We start from the raw sequence: 19,472 nt of genomic DNA, 5'->3' as shown, positions 1-19,472 counted from the left end.
ATGGCTGAAATTTGTGGCTTACGTGACAGTGCATCAACTATAACATTCTTTTTACCATCAATGTGTACAATCTGAAAATGAAACAAACAGAGAAAATTTTCCCATCTCATATGCTTCTCTCACAACTTTGTCTGCATCACAAAGTACCTCAAAGTCCGATGATCTTTCTACATTGTAAAATCAGCCCCCAACAAATAGTATTTCCAAATAGACTGCATAAATTACAGCCAAGAGTTCTCTCTCATAGACTTGTAAATTCTTCTCTACACAGTGGAGGAATAGGCTCTCATAAGCCACAACATGACCATCTTGCATAAGAACAATCCCAATGTTGTCACCAATTGTATCACACTAAACAACAATGACTTCCTAAGATCAGGCATCACAAGTATAGGATCTAAAGCCATCTTTTCCTTTAATTTTTCAAATGATGAAATTTCTATTGCTGTCTATCTAAATGATACATTTTTCTTTTGCAAAGCATGCAATGGAGATGCAATTTCAGCAAATCCCTATACATACTTCTTGTAATAAGAACACAAATCCAATAAGCTGCGGATCTCATGTACATGCTTTAAAGGTGGCCATGAGCATATTGCCTCAATCTTTGCAGGGTCGATGCGAATACCATTAGCTGATACAATGTGCCCCAAAAAGTTGATTTCGTGCAAAAAAATTTCACTTTTCATTGATAACTAGTCTATGCTTACCCAGCTCATTGAATACAATATCCAAATTCTTTCTATGCTTTGCCTCATTTTTTAAATAGACAATTATGTCATCAAAGAAAGTACCCAACACAAATGCCCTATGTAAGCAGAAGATGCGATCCATCATCCGATTGAAAGTAACAAGAGCATTCATAAGTCCAAAAGGCATGACAAGAGACTCATACAATCCAAAAGATGTCCTAAAAGTTGTCTCATACACATCTTGCAATCTAATGTGTATCTGATGATATCCACTTTTCAATATGGCTTCCCCCTACAATCTATCCATCACATCATCGATCCAAGGGATCAGAAACTAATTTTTTATCGCCATCTTGTTCAAAGTACAATAGTCAATGCGCATACGCCATGAACCATCCATTTTCTACACCAAAAGCACTAAAGAACAAAAAGAAGATGAGTTGGACTGAATCAACCCTTTTTCTAATAGCCCATTCACTTAACTAATAATCTCCTTTTGTTGGGTTGCATTAACTCTATAAGGTGGCTTATTAGGTGGGCTACTCACAGAGATAAGATCTATGCCATGATCTTCAGGCCTTTCAAGCAACAGTTGCCTTGGAAATGACTGAGAGAAGCAGTAAGTTGGCATTTTCATTAATGACATACAATTCTTCTCTAACTTAGACATATTCCCAATATTCTCACTATCATTCTTATCCTCGGTAAAAACCAAGTACATTGAAAGATGATTTTTCATTACTTTCAAAAGAGCAGTTCGCAAATACAACAGGGACAAATTCTCCTTTCAACTTTACATCAAGTGTGAGAGTCCTTCCCTTGTGCTAAATAGTGATCTCTTTTACGCATGAATCAATCACTACATACATACAATGACACCATTGCATACCAAGCAACGCATCCCAACCCTCGAGTGGAGAAATGAAGAACTCTCTGCTCTCCACATATCCCTATATATGCAACTAAAGCTTTCCAATGAGCAATGTGATAAGCTTTGCATAACCCTTATATGCCATCCCAAGTTCCCCCATGGATCCCATCTCATCCTCTTTAATGCCTAAACGGGCTGCCATGTCTACAAAGATGAAGTTGGCTCATGCACAATTATCAAAAAAATATCAATGCGTATTGATTCCTAATTTTGTCCCATGCTCTACACAACTCAGTAGCATCATCATTGGGCTGATCATTAACAACATCAAGCACCTATCCCACTGATGTTTTGGGCTTCTTTCCTTAGGATCTCCATGATTTTTGTATTTTCCAACTTGCTGCCTATTGGGACAATCCCTTGCAATGTGAATCTCCTATTCACAAATAAAGCATTTATTAGCAGCCATCAACTCCCTATATTGTGCCAATGTTCTCAAGCCCTTTATTTGTTGTTTTGGCCTCTTTTTAGTTTAATTTTCACATTTTTCCCTTTTCTCAACCTTAAACAACATTTTATTTGGCTTCTCCCCACTCTCTAGAAAGCCTAAATCCTTTCCATGCAGTAAAGCATCTCCTGTGTTAGCAATCTCTATGAGCTGAGACATGCTAGACACTATGGATTTCATACAAAAATCCATAATTCCTTCAAGTAGCCCACAAACATATTTTTCCACTTACCCATGAAGGGGTACGTGGCAATAAGGAGTGAGGGCTAGCAATGCATCCCAAAAATTCTTATTGTATTGCTCCAAATTCTTGCGTTCCTTAGCATCTAGCTTGTCCCAAGCTGTCATGATATCCACCTACTTGTCAACCAATTCAATGAATTGTACCCATGTTGACACTGCTCTACCTTGCATCAAAGCGTGGACCACCACTGCAATGCATTCCCCTTAAAGAAAGCGGCAACCTTTCTAATCTTTGAGAATTCGGTAAAGTTTCCCCCTAAATAGGTTACATCAAACTGTTGGATGAAAGTCAAAGATTTCAGCCTATCTTGTGCACTGCTGAAGGACTCAAACTTCACTGATTTTCCACCCTCATCATAGTCTTACGTTGGCCCTTTAGGTATCAAGTTATCATACACTAGCTGCAAAAAGGGTGCAATTGCTGAATTTACATCAAAACCAATACCAAACGGAGCATTTGCATGACTAACAATCATGGCCCCTAGTGACCTCCTGACTGCTACGTTTGAGCCTTCTAACTGCTGCCCTATACTCCAAATCACTCACCTACTGCAGTATGCTCCTACTGTGACCACTTAGCTATCACCATCATCAAAACCCTGCATTTGGTGTTTTCCTCTCTCCTCTACCCGTTTGTTAGATGCTACTACTAGATGTCTTTGCACGCTGTCTTGCTACGTTTTAAGATCCGTTGGAGTATGACACTCCCTCCAATTCATTACCTCTGCCTCGGTCCTCGAGACACGCGAGTTCAAGGTACAGTATTCCTTCACTACATCGTATGTCTTTTACATGAGCATTGTACTATACAAATTCATTCATTTCTAATCTTCATGTGTTCATTGTCTCTGAGTTACCCCAACCCTAACTAGGTTCTATTCAGTTTGTGCTTTGTTGTACCATTGTATTTGTATTTCTGCATTAGGGTATTTCTTTACCATACTGCCTCAAGATAGGTGCATATTGGGTTGCATGCAACTGGAGAAGAATCAATTTGGCTACCTGAGCTCCCAAATCAAGGGGCAAATTGAGGATAGGGCTGTTGGTTGTTGTATACAGCAAGCTGATCCAATTTTGAGAGAGCTTAAGCCTTGACTTGCAAGAATCAAAGAAGATTTCAATTGATAGATCTTGGAGGGATTTCAAGTTTCAGCCCTATCTCCTACTTTCAGTGTTGGGAATAAAGGATCATCGTGCCTTTTACAGTGTTCGAGTGTAAACGCACCCTTACACTCTTGTACTTTATGTATTATCTAAACCTAAAGTGGTACACCTGTCATTGTACCAAATACTCATTGTGCCATGCTCTCACTCCTGCTACTCACGCTTTCTACTCTTCTTTCTGCACTCAATCTGCATAGCACTCAGTCTCGATCCTAGCTAGGCTATCAAACTAGTATCAGAGCAGGGTGCAAGCGAGCAGGTATCGGGTTGCGGGAGTAGTCCGATAGCACAGGTTTGTCGGGCAAGTCGCAGCGCAGGTTCATCGACCAAGTCGCAGGCAGACATGCACCACACAAGTTGGACCTGGTTGACTGCTCAAGCGCCAGGCGGACGACACAGGAGCAGGTTCCGACCGGCGGGAGACAGGTCTTAGTCAATGCCAAGACTGACCTGTTTTCCTTTTCCTCAATTTTCTTTAATTTTTGCCATTTTTCTTTCTCCCCTTTGTCGAGCATTCACATACACAAGCACAGTGTGCAATTTTGACCAAGAAAATTGGGGCCTTTCCGGGATTTGGGGACTTCAACACAAGACAAGACAATCTAACTCAAAAATTGCACATTTGCCCGAGAACTTTTGGGGCTTTTCACATTTTAGTAGAATTTCTTCAATTTCACTGAAATCTGTGCACTCCGGAACCAAGAATATTGGGGCTTTTGCAAAACCCCTTCAATTTGTGCAACAACTATTTGGTATATGAACTTGGGTACATATATTGATGCAATCTGCACGGATTTCCTTTTGAAATTTTGGGGCTTTTGATCAAAATTGTCAAATTTGTACCCAGAATGCTTTTGGAGCAAAAATTGCAGTGAAATTTTGGGGATTTCACATGTAATTGGTGCCTTGGTCTCTAAACATGTCAGTAATTGCTTGAGGAGTGCAGCAACAGACACTCTAATTCTGAAAATTCATTTGCAGATCTCAAATTTCTGCAATCTCGGGATTTTCATTGCTAGTTGGTACTTGCAGTGTATCGTGGTTACTTGTGTGACATTTGGGCTTGCCTTTGGTGACTTTTTCAGTTAATTTAGTATTGCAAATTATGGTTGGAAAAAGTGACAACAGCAATCTTTTGCACATCAAGAAGTTTGAGGGTGCACATAATTTTACGATGGTAAAAACAGTGTTACAATGTCTTGGTGCAGACGAAACACGTGAAACCCATCAAAATAAAGGAAATAAAACCAGCAGACATGGAACAAGACGAGTGGGATGACTTGGATGAGCTTACCCACTCTACCATTGAGCTCTCAGTGTCAAACAACGTGCTCTTTAACATTGAGAAGTTAAACTCAGCATATGCAATGTGGCAAAGACTTCAAGAATTGTATGCTCAAAAAAGTGCAGCCAGCAAGGTTTATTGGCTTTAAAAATTAATAGACTTTCACATGAAAGAAGGTACAACCATGTCTGTACATTTGAACAAGTTCGACTCAATTTTCAGTCAGCTCATTGCTTTGGATTTCCATATCGATGATGAGTTCAAGGCTATTTTCTTGCTATGCACTTTGCCTAAAAGTTGGGATACTTTCACAACAGCTTTGAGTAACTCGAATGCTCACCTGTTATATTTTAATGTTGAGAGTTCTTTGCTAATTGAAGAACCCAATAGACAAAATAATTCAGCAAACAAGTCTTCTAATGCATTGCATACTAGAGTCAGATTTCAGCAAAAGGGCAGTTCTAAAAATAGAGGATGCAACAAGTCTCATGGCAAAAATGTGGAGTGCCATAATTGTGGCAAAAAATGATTGTTTTCAATTGAAGAAAGAGAAAGGCAAAAACAAAAAAAACAAAAGACAACAAGGCTGAGAAAAAGGACAGCCATCCTACAAAGAAGAGCAATGTGATAATAGAAGAGGTCAATGTAGTCACTCATGATAATGAAAATGATGGTGATGTACTTCATGCTTCTTCTTTGATTGCAAATTCTGAGGATGGCATGCACACTTGGATACTTGATTCAAGTGCATCCTTTTATGTCACACCACATCATGAGTGGTTTCCTCACTACAATGGTGGTGCACCTGGTGTTGCCCACTTGGGGAATAACTATGAATGTAAAATTGAAGGCATTGGCAATGTGAAACTGGAATTTCAGCATGGCTCCGTGTTTGTTTTGCATAATGTGAGATATGTACCTCAGCTCAAGAAGAGCTTGATAAGCATAGGGCAGCTAGATGATGAAGACTATTACACCACCTTTGGGGATAGCAAATGGAAAATATGTAAGGGCTCTCACATTGTTGCCAAGGGCTCTAAAAGTGATACTTTGTACCCTCTGCATTTATCTAGTGAGTGTAACTATGTAGTCGCCATAACCGAGCAGCTAAGTGTTTCTTTGTGGCAAAGCCGGTTGGGACACATGAGTCAAACTAGAATGAAAGTGCTTTCTTTTGCTTGGGTTATTTGCCATATTTAAGGTATGTTGATTTTGAATAGTGTGATCATTGTATTTATGGTAAACGTGCTTAAATGTCACATAAAAAATCTCTCTAAAGTCTTTACCCTTAGAGTTGTACATTCAAATGTATGTCAAATGCCAGGATTATCTCTAGCGGGGAAGAAGTATTTCATTACCTTTGTTGATGATGCTACACACAAAGTATGGGTTTATCCAATTCGTCGCAAAAACGAGGCCTTGGATAAATTTAAAAAAATTCCTCGCACTTACTGAAAATCAGACCAGCAAGACATTTAAGTGTCTTTGCTCTGACAATGGTGGGAAATATTGTATCAAAAGCCTTTCAGGACCTTTGTGCTAGCAAAGGGATTAAAAGGGAGCTCACCGCCGCTCACAATCCACCCCAAAATGGTGTTGCAAAGCGTATGAACAGGACCATTCAAGACAAGGTCCGTACAATGCTGTCACATGCTACTTCACCTCATGGCTTTTGGGCAGAGGCTGTTATGACAACCGTACACGTAATTAATCAATCACCAAATACGTCTCTTTTTTTGTGGGGGTGCGGGGGTGGAAGTCTCTCAAGAAGCATGGTCAGGAAAGCTACCTTCATATGCTTAGCAGCCTTATTCTCTTGGTTTTGTATGTGGATGGCATGTTAATTGCAAGCAAGGATGTTCATGCCTTGGACTCCTTGAAACAAAGCCTACACAGCAGCTTTGATATGAAGGATCTTGGTGAGGCTAATCGTATTCTTGGCATGCGTACACTCAAGGATAGATCGCACGGTCTTCTCTATTTGTCACAGTAGGAGTATATTACTAGGGTTTTACAGCATTTTAATATGGAGGGGGGAAAGCTGTCGGTGTACCGTTGCCTCCATATGTGAAACTTAGCGCAGATAACAACCCTACATTTGATGGTGGAAAGGCTAAGATAGCCAAGATTCCTTATGCTTCAACTGTTAGTAGCTTGATGTATGCTATGGTTGCTATATGTCCTGACATTGCATTTGCGGTGGAAGTGGTTAGCAAATACATGGCATATCCTGGCAAAAAGCATTGGGAAGTAGTAAAGGGTATCATGAGATACCTTAAGGGCACAAAGGATTTGTGTATCTGCTTTGGTAAGCAAAAGTCATCCATTGTCTGTGAAGCAGACTATGCTGGTCATCATGACTGCAGGAAGTCTACTTCAGAGTATGTGTTCACGTTCACGGGTGGAGTAGTCTCTTGGATATCAAGGCTGCAAAAGTGTGTTACATTATCTACTACAGAGGAGGAGTATGTGGCTGCCAGTGAGGCATGCAAAGAAGCTTTATGGCTTTCACATCTGGTAAGAGAGCTTGATATTATGGAGATTCCTATCCTCCATTGTGACAGTCAAAGTGCTATCATGCTAGCACGAAGTCCTGTCTTTCACGCAAAGGCAAAGTACATACAAGTGAAGTATCACCCTATCAGGGATGTACTTGACAGCAAGAGCATTGAGCTTGTCAAGATACATACAGATGATAACCCTGCAAACATTCTTACGAAGGGTCTTCCAACAAAGCAGTTTGCTCATTGCTGCCAGATGATGGGGCTGGATAGTATATGTGTACTTCAGCTTTGTACATACATAGACCTAGCTGATTCTTTTCTCCACATTCAAGCACATTGCCTTTAGGTGGGAGGTTGTTGGGAATAATGGCTCATCGTGCCTTTTACGGTGTTCGGGTGTGAACGCACTCTTACACTCTTGTACTTTATATATTATCTAAACCTAAAGTGGTACACCTGTCATTGTACCAAATACTCATTGTGTCGTGCTCTCACTCCTGCTGCTCGCTTTCTACTCTTCTTTCTGCACTCAGTCTACATAGCACTCAGTCTCGATCCTAGCTAGGTTATCATTCAGAGTTTTGGCTCATCTCCGTTGTAAAACTTCACCTTCTAGAATAAAGCATAAAGACATACCACAAGGGGCACCAAGGGTTTGGGGCCAATAGGTGTTGGGTTGGTAAAGTGGCAGTTTTATTTAATTTCTGTTGAATTTGCTTGCTGTAATACTTTGTAAATCAAGGATCTACCACCCTTTCGGTCAAGGGAAGCTGGTTTCAATCTCAATCCCTCTAGATCAGATCATCCTGAGGAGAAGAGGAGACTCAATGTTGATGATATTGATTCCTCAATTAAGGACCAACAGTTGCTTTAAATAGCCCAAAACTCTTGAAATAGATTACAAAGTAGACCGAACTTTCAAAATAAAAACAAAATCAGCCAATCACTACATCTCTCCTTCTGACCACCAAAACAACCATCTAGGGCCATTTTACATGTCCAGAACTGTGCTCAATTATGTATCTATGGTCTAGGAGCATTTTTGACAGGGTTCTAACTCTTTACGTCACCAAAAAGTAACTATTTTGCCAAGGAAAATGATATTGCATCACAGGTGCGATACGCATAATCTGATGGCTGCTCAATGAGAGAGGATGTATAGAGTAATGAGGATGTAAGAGAGAGCCTCTAGCCTCCCTGTATCAAAAACCAGGGCTGGAGGTGAGCTGAAGAAGGATATGTAGACCACAAAAACAGCTCCAAGAGAGTGTCATTCCCAAGATGGATCCGAACCATGGCATCAGCATTCTACCAATGATGACTTGTCAGTCTGTGGAGACTTAGAAATGATGGCAACAGTCGCCCTTGATGAAAAATGCAGGCACCAAGTGCAGCAAACAATAACACATCAAAGGAGAAGGGCAGCAGCAGTTCATAGGCAGCAAACACAGGGCAGAGACAGCCTCAACCTGCAAGAGCACATCCCGAACAGCAACATCTCTGATCAGCAACAGCATGTACAGCAGTAAGTCCTCTCTCTAGAGTAAAGGAGATGAGTGTGGTGCGATCATCAGGAGGACAGGGCTGAAAATACAGCAAGAGAAAGTGTAGCTGACAATTGCAAGCAGAGTGGTGAAGGCAACATAGCAAGGGGAGATGATGGCTGACGAGGAATGTAAATGATGGGATGATGAGTGGCAGCCCACGACGAACCCTTGAGACTTTTTGAGCCATGTGTCCTGCAATTGTTCCCTTGAAATATTTATTCTTGGGGCTGTTTTTGGAGTTTAGTAAGGCCTAAATCTTTTGATAAATTTAGGCCTTAATTTTACTTGTTCAACAACCTGTGCAGGTTAACAACTTTTGAAGCTTAGTTTTAAAATATTGTGTGGGAATTCAAAAGTTTAAAAACCCTGCCTCGTTTTTGTTTCCCTTCATTTGTAGACATCTTGAGACTTTTTACATTGCTGAAGGAATGTCCAGAGAAGAAGAGGGCACCAAAGTTAGCTGGCTGTTTCCTCTTCCTCTCAATTTTTTTTTTTCCTAGTCCTGCTGCACGGTTCAGTTTGGCCCTTCTAACTGCCTGTGAAAATTATTGCTGATCAGACCTTGATTACAATACCTAATTTGTTCTTTGGAGATTTTCTAGCGGCTGTAACAGTGGTGTAGATTGCAGTGCACCCTCTTGATGTGTGTATGAGTGCAGCCCAATATTTTATGTGGACTTCAAAAGCATTTTAAGCATCAAGGCACTTTTGCACAATAGCAGTGGCCTTTACATATGTGGCTTAAAAGGGCACAAGGTGAAACTTCTACCAGTCTCTCTCTCTTACAAAAGAAAGATCAATATACTGAAAGAAGGATGCATAAAAGTGAGATCAGGAATCAGTTATCGAGAATACAAGAAAAGATAGAGCGCATTGGCAAGGTACATACCAGTCAAAGACACACACGAAAACTAGCCAAAACTGTAATTTCCGAGCAAAGGATATGCCAATCAGTCGGAGTACATGCCATCCAATCAAAGGTAGAGGAGCTCCAGGCAACATAAAGGCTGTGGCATTCAATGATAACCTACCAGACTCAATGTCATTATGTAATGTGCACAGGATGCATCTGAGGAGGAGGTGTCACTGGCCAAAACTGTAATATTCCAGCGGAGAATACACCGATCAGTCAGAGAACATGCCATCCAATCAAAGGTAGAGGTGCTCCAGGCCACTTAAAGGCTGTGGCATTTCAATGATAAACTACCAGACTCAATGTCATTATGTAATGTGCACAGGATGCATCTAAGAAGGAGGTGTCAAATATGGTTCATATCAGAACCTGAATAGGACCTCTTTGAATGTAAGTCAACAGGTCAGTAAAACAAAGTGAAGAATTCCACTTTGACAGACTGTGGATCAAACCAAATCAAGTAAAAACTTTCTATGGTCACACAACTTAAACTACTATAAAAAACAACTATCTGTAGTACTAGCCCCAGATGTCAGAAAAGCTTCACATATATACCGCCATCATTACAGTCATTATTCCAGTTTGTTGTCATACAGCTGAAAAAGGGAACACAAGTTATATAGGCTCCTTTCTTGATTGAAACATTCGACCTTTCTCTTACCATGAATTCTATTAGTTGAGTGTGAATCTGTCACTTTGTCTGAGTCCTCCACTGAAGCAGAAATAAGACCCTTACTATTCCAGCCAAGACTTCCAAGTATCCGCACCTCTTCCTTTTCCATCTCGATTGCATCTGTTTCACATGTTTCATGGTCATATCCAAGGACATGAAGCAGTCCATGTACCTGAACACAAGCATTGATGCCACCAACTTCAGCAGATGAATTCAGATAGAGAACTTCTTGTCATCTCATTAAAATACATGAAAAAATGTACCAGAAGAATGCGTAGTTCATCTAAAACAGAGTGACCTCTCTCTTTCGCTTGCTTTGCAGCAGTATCTATAGAAATAATAATGTCCCCCAGTAGCAACTGCAAGTGAGTAACATATCCAACTTCAATCTGCCAAAAGCTTACTGCTTATGGAGGAACAATCAGACGTAGCAATCATCCTTACAGTGGACATCATTCCTGGAGGCTGGTGCTGAGGGAAAGATAACACATCCGTTGCAGAGTCCTTTCCCCTCCAATCTTTATTAAGCTTGCAGATGTAAGCATCATCACATATAGCCACTGATAGCTCAGCTGTCTCATATGGTGGTAAATGGTCCAAACCCTCAACAGCAAGTTTCACTGCTGAAGGACCATCTTTTTCAAGTTGCTCAAGCAAACCCTGTAGGGCAAAAAGAACCAGCAACAAAGGAATGAGAATCTCTCCACACATCCATATAAAACAAAGATTTCCATGCAATCAATTAGCTTTAATACTTTCTGTGATCTAGAAAAAAATAGTTTATACGACAACTGAAAAGAGAGGACTGCATCTCAAATCAGCTTTTATACTTTCTGAGATGCAGAAAGAGCACGATATGTCAAGAGAATCTCTGATAAGCACAGGTTTGGATACCAATCTGCCAAAAAATCCTCTCAAGCCAATGCACCAACATACTGTAACAAACAAAAACATAAGTGGGAGCAGACGCAACCATAAGATAATCACCTAAACATTTAATCAATAGAACAAAGGCAGATGTATGTATGGTTGTATATATGTGTGTGTGTGTGTGTGTGTGTGTGTGTGTGTGTGTGTGTGTGTTACAAACTTTAATTAAAGTTATCCGGACGTCACATGGAACCACACACACCACCCACACCCCCCCCCAAACAAAAAAAATCCTTTAAAGTTATCATGACTTCACAATGCACATGAAGCTTCTCCATATGGAAACACACGTGGAGGCCGTTCACATAAGCACTCTATGTTGAGAAACCACTCCTCCAGTTTACACACTTCATTTAGGGTTTTGCACTGACAGCCCCAAAAAGGGCTGGTGTCCACATTTCGGTTACTTTTTCAGTGGGCACCCACACAATGGTGTGCCACCCTAGACAGTTTATGCCATAGGCAGTCACTTCATAAATTTTTCTCTCTCTTCAATCATTCTTGACCACCTTCGATCACCACCACCACTTCCCTTTTCTCACTAGCCCCTTCCACTACCCTCACACCCCTTCAGGAGGACATTGTGGCTCGTGGCTCGTGGCTCATGGCTGCCTTCACCCTTCCTCTTCTACTTTCGGCGCCCTATTCAAGCATCACGCTTTGCGATTGGAGCATCTTCCACTTGGCGTCACCATCATCTGCTTGGAGTCAGCACCCTTTTCCATCAGGCTCCACCTTCACCTACGTTTTTCAGTGTGAAGATCTTCTTCTTGCCTAGCATTATCATCTCCAACTTGGCATCAACATCCTAGCCTCTAACGATAGTCCCTATCACCAAGCATCAATGATTTCATCATTCGTCCATCATAGGGGCTGCTGGGACCTACGTTTTTGCAGCCTGGCACCTCCATCACCTGGCATCACTCATTTATCACAAGGACTACTGAGACCTACGTTTTTACAGCCTGCCTCCTCCTCCATCACCTAGTGTCACTCGTTTATCACAAGGGCTGCTAGGACCTGCATTTTTGCAACCTGGCTCCTTCTCCATCACTTGGCATCACTTGTTTGTCATAGAGGCTGTTGGGACCTGAGTTTTTGCAACTTGGTTCATCCTCTATCATCTGGTGTCATCATTATCCACATGGCATGCATTTGGGCTACTCTCCCTGCATTTGACAGCTGTGACACTCCGAGATTTGCATTTTGCTGCCCAAATCACTCCCCGGCATCAAAAGACTACGGTGTCAAGCATTTTCGCGAAAACTAAAACCCCCTAGAAAAACTTTACATAGATAGGTTAGTTTGTAGTCAAGATGTTGTGCGAATTGTTTGATTTATTATTTTGTAGCTGATTTTTTATGTTTGTCTTGAAATTGTTTCTATTATTTTTGTTGGATTTTTGAGTATGGAAACTTGATAGTCTTGGTCAAGATTGGAATTTTCTGGACAAATTGGAGCTAGAGTTTGCTAGTAGCTGCCAAATATCTTGGAACGCGTATATTTTCTTGCCTAGACTCTTGCACATCACAAGAATTATGGGTTCACGAGCACTTCACATTGCACTTGTCAGATACACTACACTCAAGGGTCGTCTCTTGATTTTATCACCACCACTAATTGTGTGAAGGACACCGCCAATTGTGAGATGGGTTGTTTTTCTTGGCAACATATTGAGGGCCATTATCTTTTTGAGAGATTGTAAGATTTTGGGTGGGAGGAGTGGAATACAATATTTTCCCGAGTGTTGAGAGGTGAGGTTAAGGATTTAATTTAATCAAGGACTTGTGTTTGCATGTTGCATCGGTATGTGGACACATGAAGATAGGGTAGGCACAAATTTTTTGAGTGCATTTATCTTTTTGTGTGGAGCATTGTTTGTTTGATTACAAAGCATGGATCTGACAATGCATCTCTTCTCAAATCATGATTGATTGAGCACAATGTACATTTTTTAAAGCATGTTCTTTAGGACACATTGCATGAACAAAATCAGTTACATATGAAGAAAATATCAGTTTTTGAAGACTCAAAGGGGGGAATTACCATGAGCCACAGCTATTGATCTTAAAGGAGAATTTTCCTATGAAGGCTGGTGCTGGTGACATTGGTTACCATATTCGAAGTTGACTTTGTGTGATTTATGGAAAGCTCTTTTGGAGGTGGATGATGATTACAATGTCAAGGAAGAGGAAGAAGAATGCAATGAAGTAGATGCTATGGAAGGAGTAGAGGCTGTTCCTTATTTTTTGCTCCAGAAACTGAAGTGGAAGATCATAAAGATAAAGGACATATCAAAGGGAGAGCAAAGTGTGATGAAGTCCTCATGCTTGGTCAGGGACCATTATCAATAAAGATGGCACAAGTTATGATCGATTCTGGCCTGGTTTAATCGTTGACAAGTACTCTCCAAGAGAATGATCTTGATCAGCTCATCCAGAGGGTACCAAAATCAATTAATGCAGTTTTGAAGGCACTTAAAGTGTTTACAAGAGCTTTCCATTCTGTGGGTTTATGGTATAAAAGCGCAACAAGAGCTGACACAAATACAGTAGGAATAGAAGAGAGATCATCTGATCAAGATGTGACTATAACTGAAGACCAACCTTGTGATGAATCTCAGCAAAATGGCCACTTGGTTATTTCGACCAGCAATTCTGGGAATGATTCTGGCCTCTCTGAGGCTCAATTGAATGCAGAAAGCATGCCAGCAGATGTAAACAACAGCAGAGACCGCAATTTGGAGTCAAATGTTCAATTAGGTTAGTTGGATTCAGATAATGCTGATGGTTTTCTGGATGAAGCATCATCAGGATGCCTGGATTCCATGTTGGAGAATGTTTCAGAAGCATAAAACCATTTGAGTAAGATGGACCTTGGACATTTGAAGCTGAGTGAACTTGATCAGCATTGCAATGAGAGCAGCATAACTTCTACAAGTGCTGCTGATTTGTTATTGATGAATCTATGGGAGGTTATCTTATGGAGATCATTTGCAGGCCTATGAAGATTGTGACAACATGCGTAGTCATTTAAGGGTTGCTATGTTCCGTTTGATCAACTGAAGAATACTTAAGGGCTGTTAAAACATGGAGTGTGGGGCAGTTATGGAATGATTTGCAGTAGCGGGGAGAAGAATTGGCTAACATAGATGTAAATGCCCGAGACGGAAGCTTGATTGCATGAGTCTTTGGGTTTTTTCAAAGAAGCTATGGAAGAACAACAAAGAGGGCCAGAGATGAATCGGATGATACTCCAGGAAAGAAACAACCCATTGTAGTTGCTTACAACATGTGACCAAGCAGATGTGCAGACCAGCAACCTATTTGAAATAGCAAAGAAGGAAAGGAGAGCGCAATTGTGAGTCCCATCAGTGGAACTACTCGGGATGCCATCAATACTAAAATTATCAGATCGGATGGAAAGTTTAATGGCCCGAGAGATACCACTGGAATACGGCGCAAAACAGCTGTGGCTTCTACTGGCAGAAATAATAGAAAAAACCTTCTGGAATCGGGCATTTCGTGCAGTACAGCAATCAGATGTAGTGGCATTGGTGATTGATGCCATGGTCTGTATTACTGAACAGGATTACGAGCTTGGAGAGAACTGAACAAAAAGGGAAGGGTTGTGTAATTAACAAATGGGATACCTTCCCGAATAAAGACAACAAATCGACCATCTATTATGAACAAAATGTGCGAGAAGCTGTGGGCCCCATTGTGCAAAACGATAAAAGCTTAAAAAGCTTTGTTGAAAGCTTAAAACATTTAAAAAGTAATTAAGCTTTTCAAAAAACACACGTGTAGGGAAGAAACAAAAAACTACATAAAGGGGGAAGAGTGCTGTATTAGGGGCCCTTCTCCTTGGAATATCAAACTTGCATCGTGTGAGAAAAGAGAGAGGAGGGTCGCTCCAAGGCTATTGGACTTGTTGTGTTGGAAGTTCTGCAAGATCACAAACCTTTAAGGTATGTTTATTGTATCCAAGTTGTTAAATCAAAGCTTGTGTGTTTTGTTTGTAAAAAAATTTTGAAGCACCATATTGTACATGTGTATTTTGGAAATTTAAGCTACCAAAGGCATCATAAATCGTTTGTGTTAGTGTGTTGATATTTTAGAGTTGAAAACATTGTCTTAGAGTGTATTTAGACAAAGTCAATTCCCTAACTAGCACTCCTTATCGTCTCGTTTTTGGGTTGTATGTGACAATCCTCGTCAAACACTACTCGCTAAACAACGGTTCGCTTCCTCAACAATTGGTGATCATCTTCCACATCTCTAACAGCATTACCGAACTAGGGTCCGCTCCCTCAACAATTGTCCTTCACCTTCCAATGATTATTTAGCCCACTACCTGGAGGATTGCATTTGCTCCCTTCATTATGCAAATTTCTCACAGGTCTTGCCGCCTAATTCAAACAGGACAGTGCAATTATCTTTTGAGCTTTGACTCCGTTGTATCAACTTTTCTTCTCATAGCATGATTCAGTGCATCATCACCGTGTTCTTGTGTTTCTAAGTTTCTCCTCTCTCAGTGTTTGCCGTACACACACTATGTTACTCCTTGCAAACCCTACTATCTCTCTGCACTGCTTATTTTGGCATGGTATCGGAGCATACCTTTTTTTTTTGACACTCTATACTCCACACAAGCATGGGCTGTTGAGCAACCAAAATTAAGGACAGCATTAGCACACAATTACTATGCGTTAAATCCTATTTTAGCTCCACAAAAACAGTTCCAAAAAGAATATTTTCTATAAAAAGACATTTTATAAGGCAAGAGGCAGAGCAGCAAAAGCTAAGACTCAAACCCCCACCCCTCAATCGTGCAATCCTCAGTAGGGGAGGCAGGGTGGTGGCACAATCTCCAAAAAGGACACTGGTGAGGCCAATCCCACGCTACCAAAAGTCAATAGGGGAGGCAAGGTGGTGATGCAATCCCCAAAAAGGACAATGGTGAGAACAATCCCACGCTACCAAATGTTAGCCATCACAGTCAACATTGTTCTCAATGCCAAAGGGCATGTTAGACTAGCCTGCAAAAGCCCACATCTGTTGTGCTAAGAAATGCACTTAGCCACTTAAACAGCCCCAAAACATGCTTATTTTAGGCTTATTTTAGCCAGAACCCTAAAATGGGGAGCGGATCGAGACAGTTAAGTGGGAGAGGATCTAGAACCCTAATTTTCTATAAATAGGTAGCCAGCCCTCCTGAAACCGGCCTGTTCACTGGAAAGGGCAGTAGTGTACAACTAAAATATATAAATGCTTTCACCCAATTTACAGTCGTCCACTTTACCTGAACTTAAAGACACAAAATCAAGAAGAAAATCAGGAAGCTAAAATGCTCCTATTGCCACACCGACACCCTGTTGACCCCTAAGTTAGGCGCCCCTTGCGGTATTTCTTTATTTTTAAAAAGAGAGAGAGTACAATGGGCTGTCTTTCACCTATTCTGGGTGAAATTTGGCAGCATAACAGTACAATTACTAACCCAAAACAAGCCGACCAGGAGGGGAAACTCTGCCCAAGACTGAATCTTCTGGTTGGAGTGCAGAATTGACCATTTCAGTCTGCTGTAATTACTAGTTCAGACCTGTTCTGAAACCTGTTTACAACTCAACACCTTTCTCACGGACCAGTAGACATGATACTTGCTAGTTGCCTCAAGCCAAGGTGCAGACTTCAGTTCAGTGCATTGTAAAGTGCAGACTAGAATAAAGAGTTGATTTCAGACCGCTTTTGGTAGGGAGCATTTATAGAAACATTCTGCACTGGTCTAGAAGGTTGGGATTTGGATGATCGTATTGAGACAAATGCCTTGCTCTCAACTGAATTCAGGGCTTGATTATAGCAATATTGTTCAAGAGTGTGAGAACTGATTTCAGGCTCTTTTCCAAGACTTACTGGGCTGTGAACTACACTTGGTACAACCACGATGGGCGAAACCCATTTACTTTTGGCAACTAGGAAGATGGACTCAACTTCCAAGAGCTTCGGTACCTCTGTCTTCACCAAGAGTAAGTAATTTAGATTCATTCTCCTTTGACGTTGCCTACTGGTTTTGCATCAGTAACCATATCAATGTGGTGTTGGCACACTGTGGCATCAATCCCTTCAACTCTTTGTAAGACCAAGCAAACACATTCAAATTCTCCTTTAGTAGTTCATAAAGGACAGTCAATGCCCACTGTAATTACTGGTTCAGACCTGTTCTGACACCTGTTCTCAGCTCATTTTGTTCTCTGCACTATTCTGCATCATCTGGGCCAAATGCCCCTTGATTCTGGCATCAATTGGGCTCTGAAATAGCCTCTAAACAGTCCAGAATCAGAACTGATTTAGTGCTGTTTCAGACACTTGCTTGGTGAGGTTACCACCCTCACCTGTTCCTGCTTGTGGGCACAAACAACTGCTCCTATTCCTGGAGAAAAGAGGCTCTTGCCTCATGCAAAAACAGCATATTCCACACAGTTGTACCTGAATCAAAAGAAAGGCCCTTGATTCTGCAGCATAACCATACTGTCAAGGAGAAAGAGAGAGAGTAGGAAGCAAGCCCAGCCCTCCGTGCATCATAGACAAGATAGACCAGCTCTCAAGAGCTCTCCATCTGCAGCTGTTACTCACAAATGAGCCCCTTTCAGCCCAAAAACTGCATGCCAGCCCTCTTTAAAGAGGTAAGTACACCAATTTGTGCCAAGTGGCAGCACTGGAAGATATTTCCCGTTCCAACCTTTCGGTCTAAAATTCTCCATGCTCAGTGTAAAGTTTGACCCCGGCACAGACCAGAGGATTGATCCTCGTGCAAAAACGAAGATAGTGACGCGAACAGATTTTGGGGTCCAAAAATAGTAACTCCCTAAATTTTAGGAGTTGCTTCCATTGCATCCCACTAGTCTTCTAACCATCTTTGCAGACTACAGCTACATCAAAATTTGTAATGTAGCTCAACTAAAAGTGAATTTCCACTGATGACCCCATATGGACTAATCTCTTGCAGATTTGTCCATCTTCACTTTGAACTAGTCTCTTCCGGGCTAGTTCTTCAACACACTTGTCTATATACACTTTCACAAGTCTCTTCAAGGCTTGTCAATCTACAGTGCCATCAGTCTCTTCCAAACTTGTACTGGACCTTAACTGTCCAGTCTTGACTCACTAGACATTCCTGTCCGTTTCACATACTGGCCATGCAACTCAGGCGTTTAGATTTCAAGAGGGATCCTTCCAAAAAGAAAAACCAAATAAAATATGTAATAAAGAAATCAACAAAAAGGTAATAGTTGTCACAGTCTTGTGACACCTCCACTCTTCTCTGATCTCGTTTTTGCATATTGCAGATGCTAGAGCTTTACTGCCCACACCCCATTCGCGGAGGACATCTCAGCCAAGGCTGCCCCACATTGTCTACTACATGCTGGTGCCTCTTTTGCAGCCCCCTTCTTGCTGATCTGCCCTATTCAGCTATCACCTTGCTGATCCACCTTCTTCCACAATGCGTTTGCAGCCTAGCCATCTCATTCTGGTGTTGGCAACTGCTCCTGGAGGTTCTCACTGCCTGGCGACTGCATCATCATCATCATCTGCTGTTTTCCTCTGTCGCCTGGCATTCTCCATCACTTAGGAGGCTGCATTTTGAGTCTGGAGCTGCCGCCCTGACCTTCTCTCTCCTCCCTCTGCTGCGTTTACATCTTCTCTCACCTCTGGAGCATGTACACACTGTCATCCAGCATCACGAGACTGCGTTTCAGCTTTTGCTCTCTCCTCACCTAACATCCACACAGTCGGATATTTGCGTTTGATGCACACTCTCTCTCTACACTGCCCGTCCGCATCAGATCCAACTACATAGCTGCGTTTGCTAGTATTTGGCACTTGGAGGCTGCCTTGCTGCAATTCAGGATCCATTCGGAGTACGACACACTCTCTAGCTCATTACCCCTGCCCTGATCCTTGAGATACAGGAGTTCAAGGTTCAGTATTCATTCACTGCATAGTGTGTTTGCTGCATGAGCATCGTATTATTCAGTAGTTATATCACTTCATTTATTACTATGTTCATTGTCTCTGAGTTACCCTAACCCTAACTGTGTTTTTTTATCAGTCTGTGCTTTGTCGTACGGTTTCCGTTTATGTT

The 19,472-nt window shown here is 41.4% G+C and overlaps 1 protein-coding gene across 1 annotated transcript in view; it reads right to left on the bottom strand.

The window, feature by feature from the left end:
- The window catches only part of LOC148035471 (endoribonuclease YBEY, chloroplastic-like), a 124,783-nt gene that overhangs the window by 79,568 nt on the left and 25,743 nt on the right, over positions 1-19,472 (bottom strand). Inside the window, exons 3-5 of the mRNA XM_087677425.1 lie at positions 10,845-11,060; positions 10,664-10,759; positions 10,389-10,572 (exon numbers count right to left, since the gene is read on the bottom strand). Of these exons, the coding sequence (XP_087533551.1) occupies positions 10,389-10,572; positions 10,664-10,759; positions 10,845-11,060 (496 nt within the window). The remainder of the gene's footprint in view (positions 1-10,388; positions 10,573-10,663; positions 10,760-10,844; positions 11,061-19,472) is intronic.

This window comes from Lygodium microphyllum, chromosome 5, assembly GCF_053477565.2.
Source record: "Lygodium microphyllum isolate KBCC chromosome 5, Lygodium_microphyllum_v1.1.10, whole genome shotgun sequence".
Taxonomy (NCBI): domain Eukaryota; kingdom Viridiplantae; phylum Streptophyta; class Polypodiopsida; order Schizaeales; family Lygodiaceae; genus Lygodium; species Lygodium microphyllum.
Note: the sequence above shows the minus strand (reverse complement) of the source record. Positions and strands in the feature narration are given on the sequence as shown.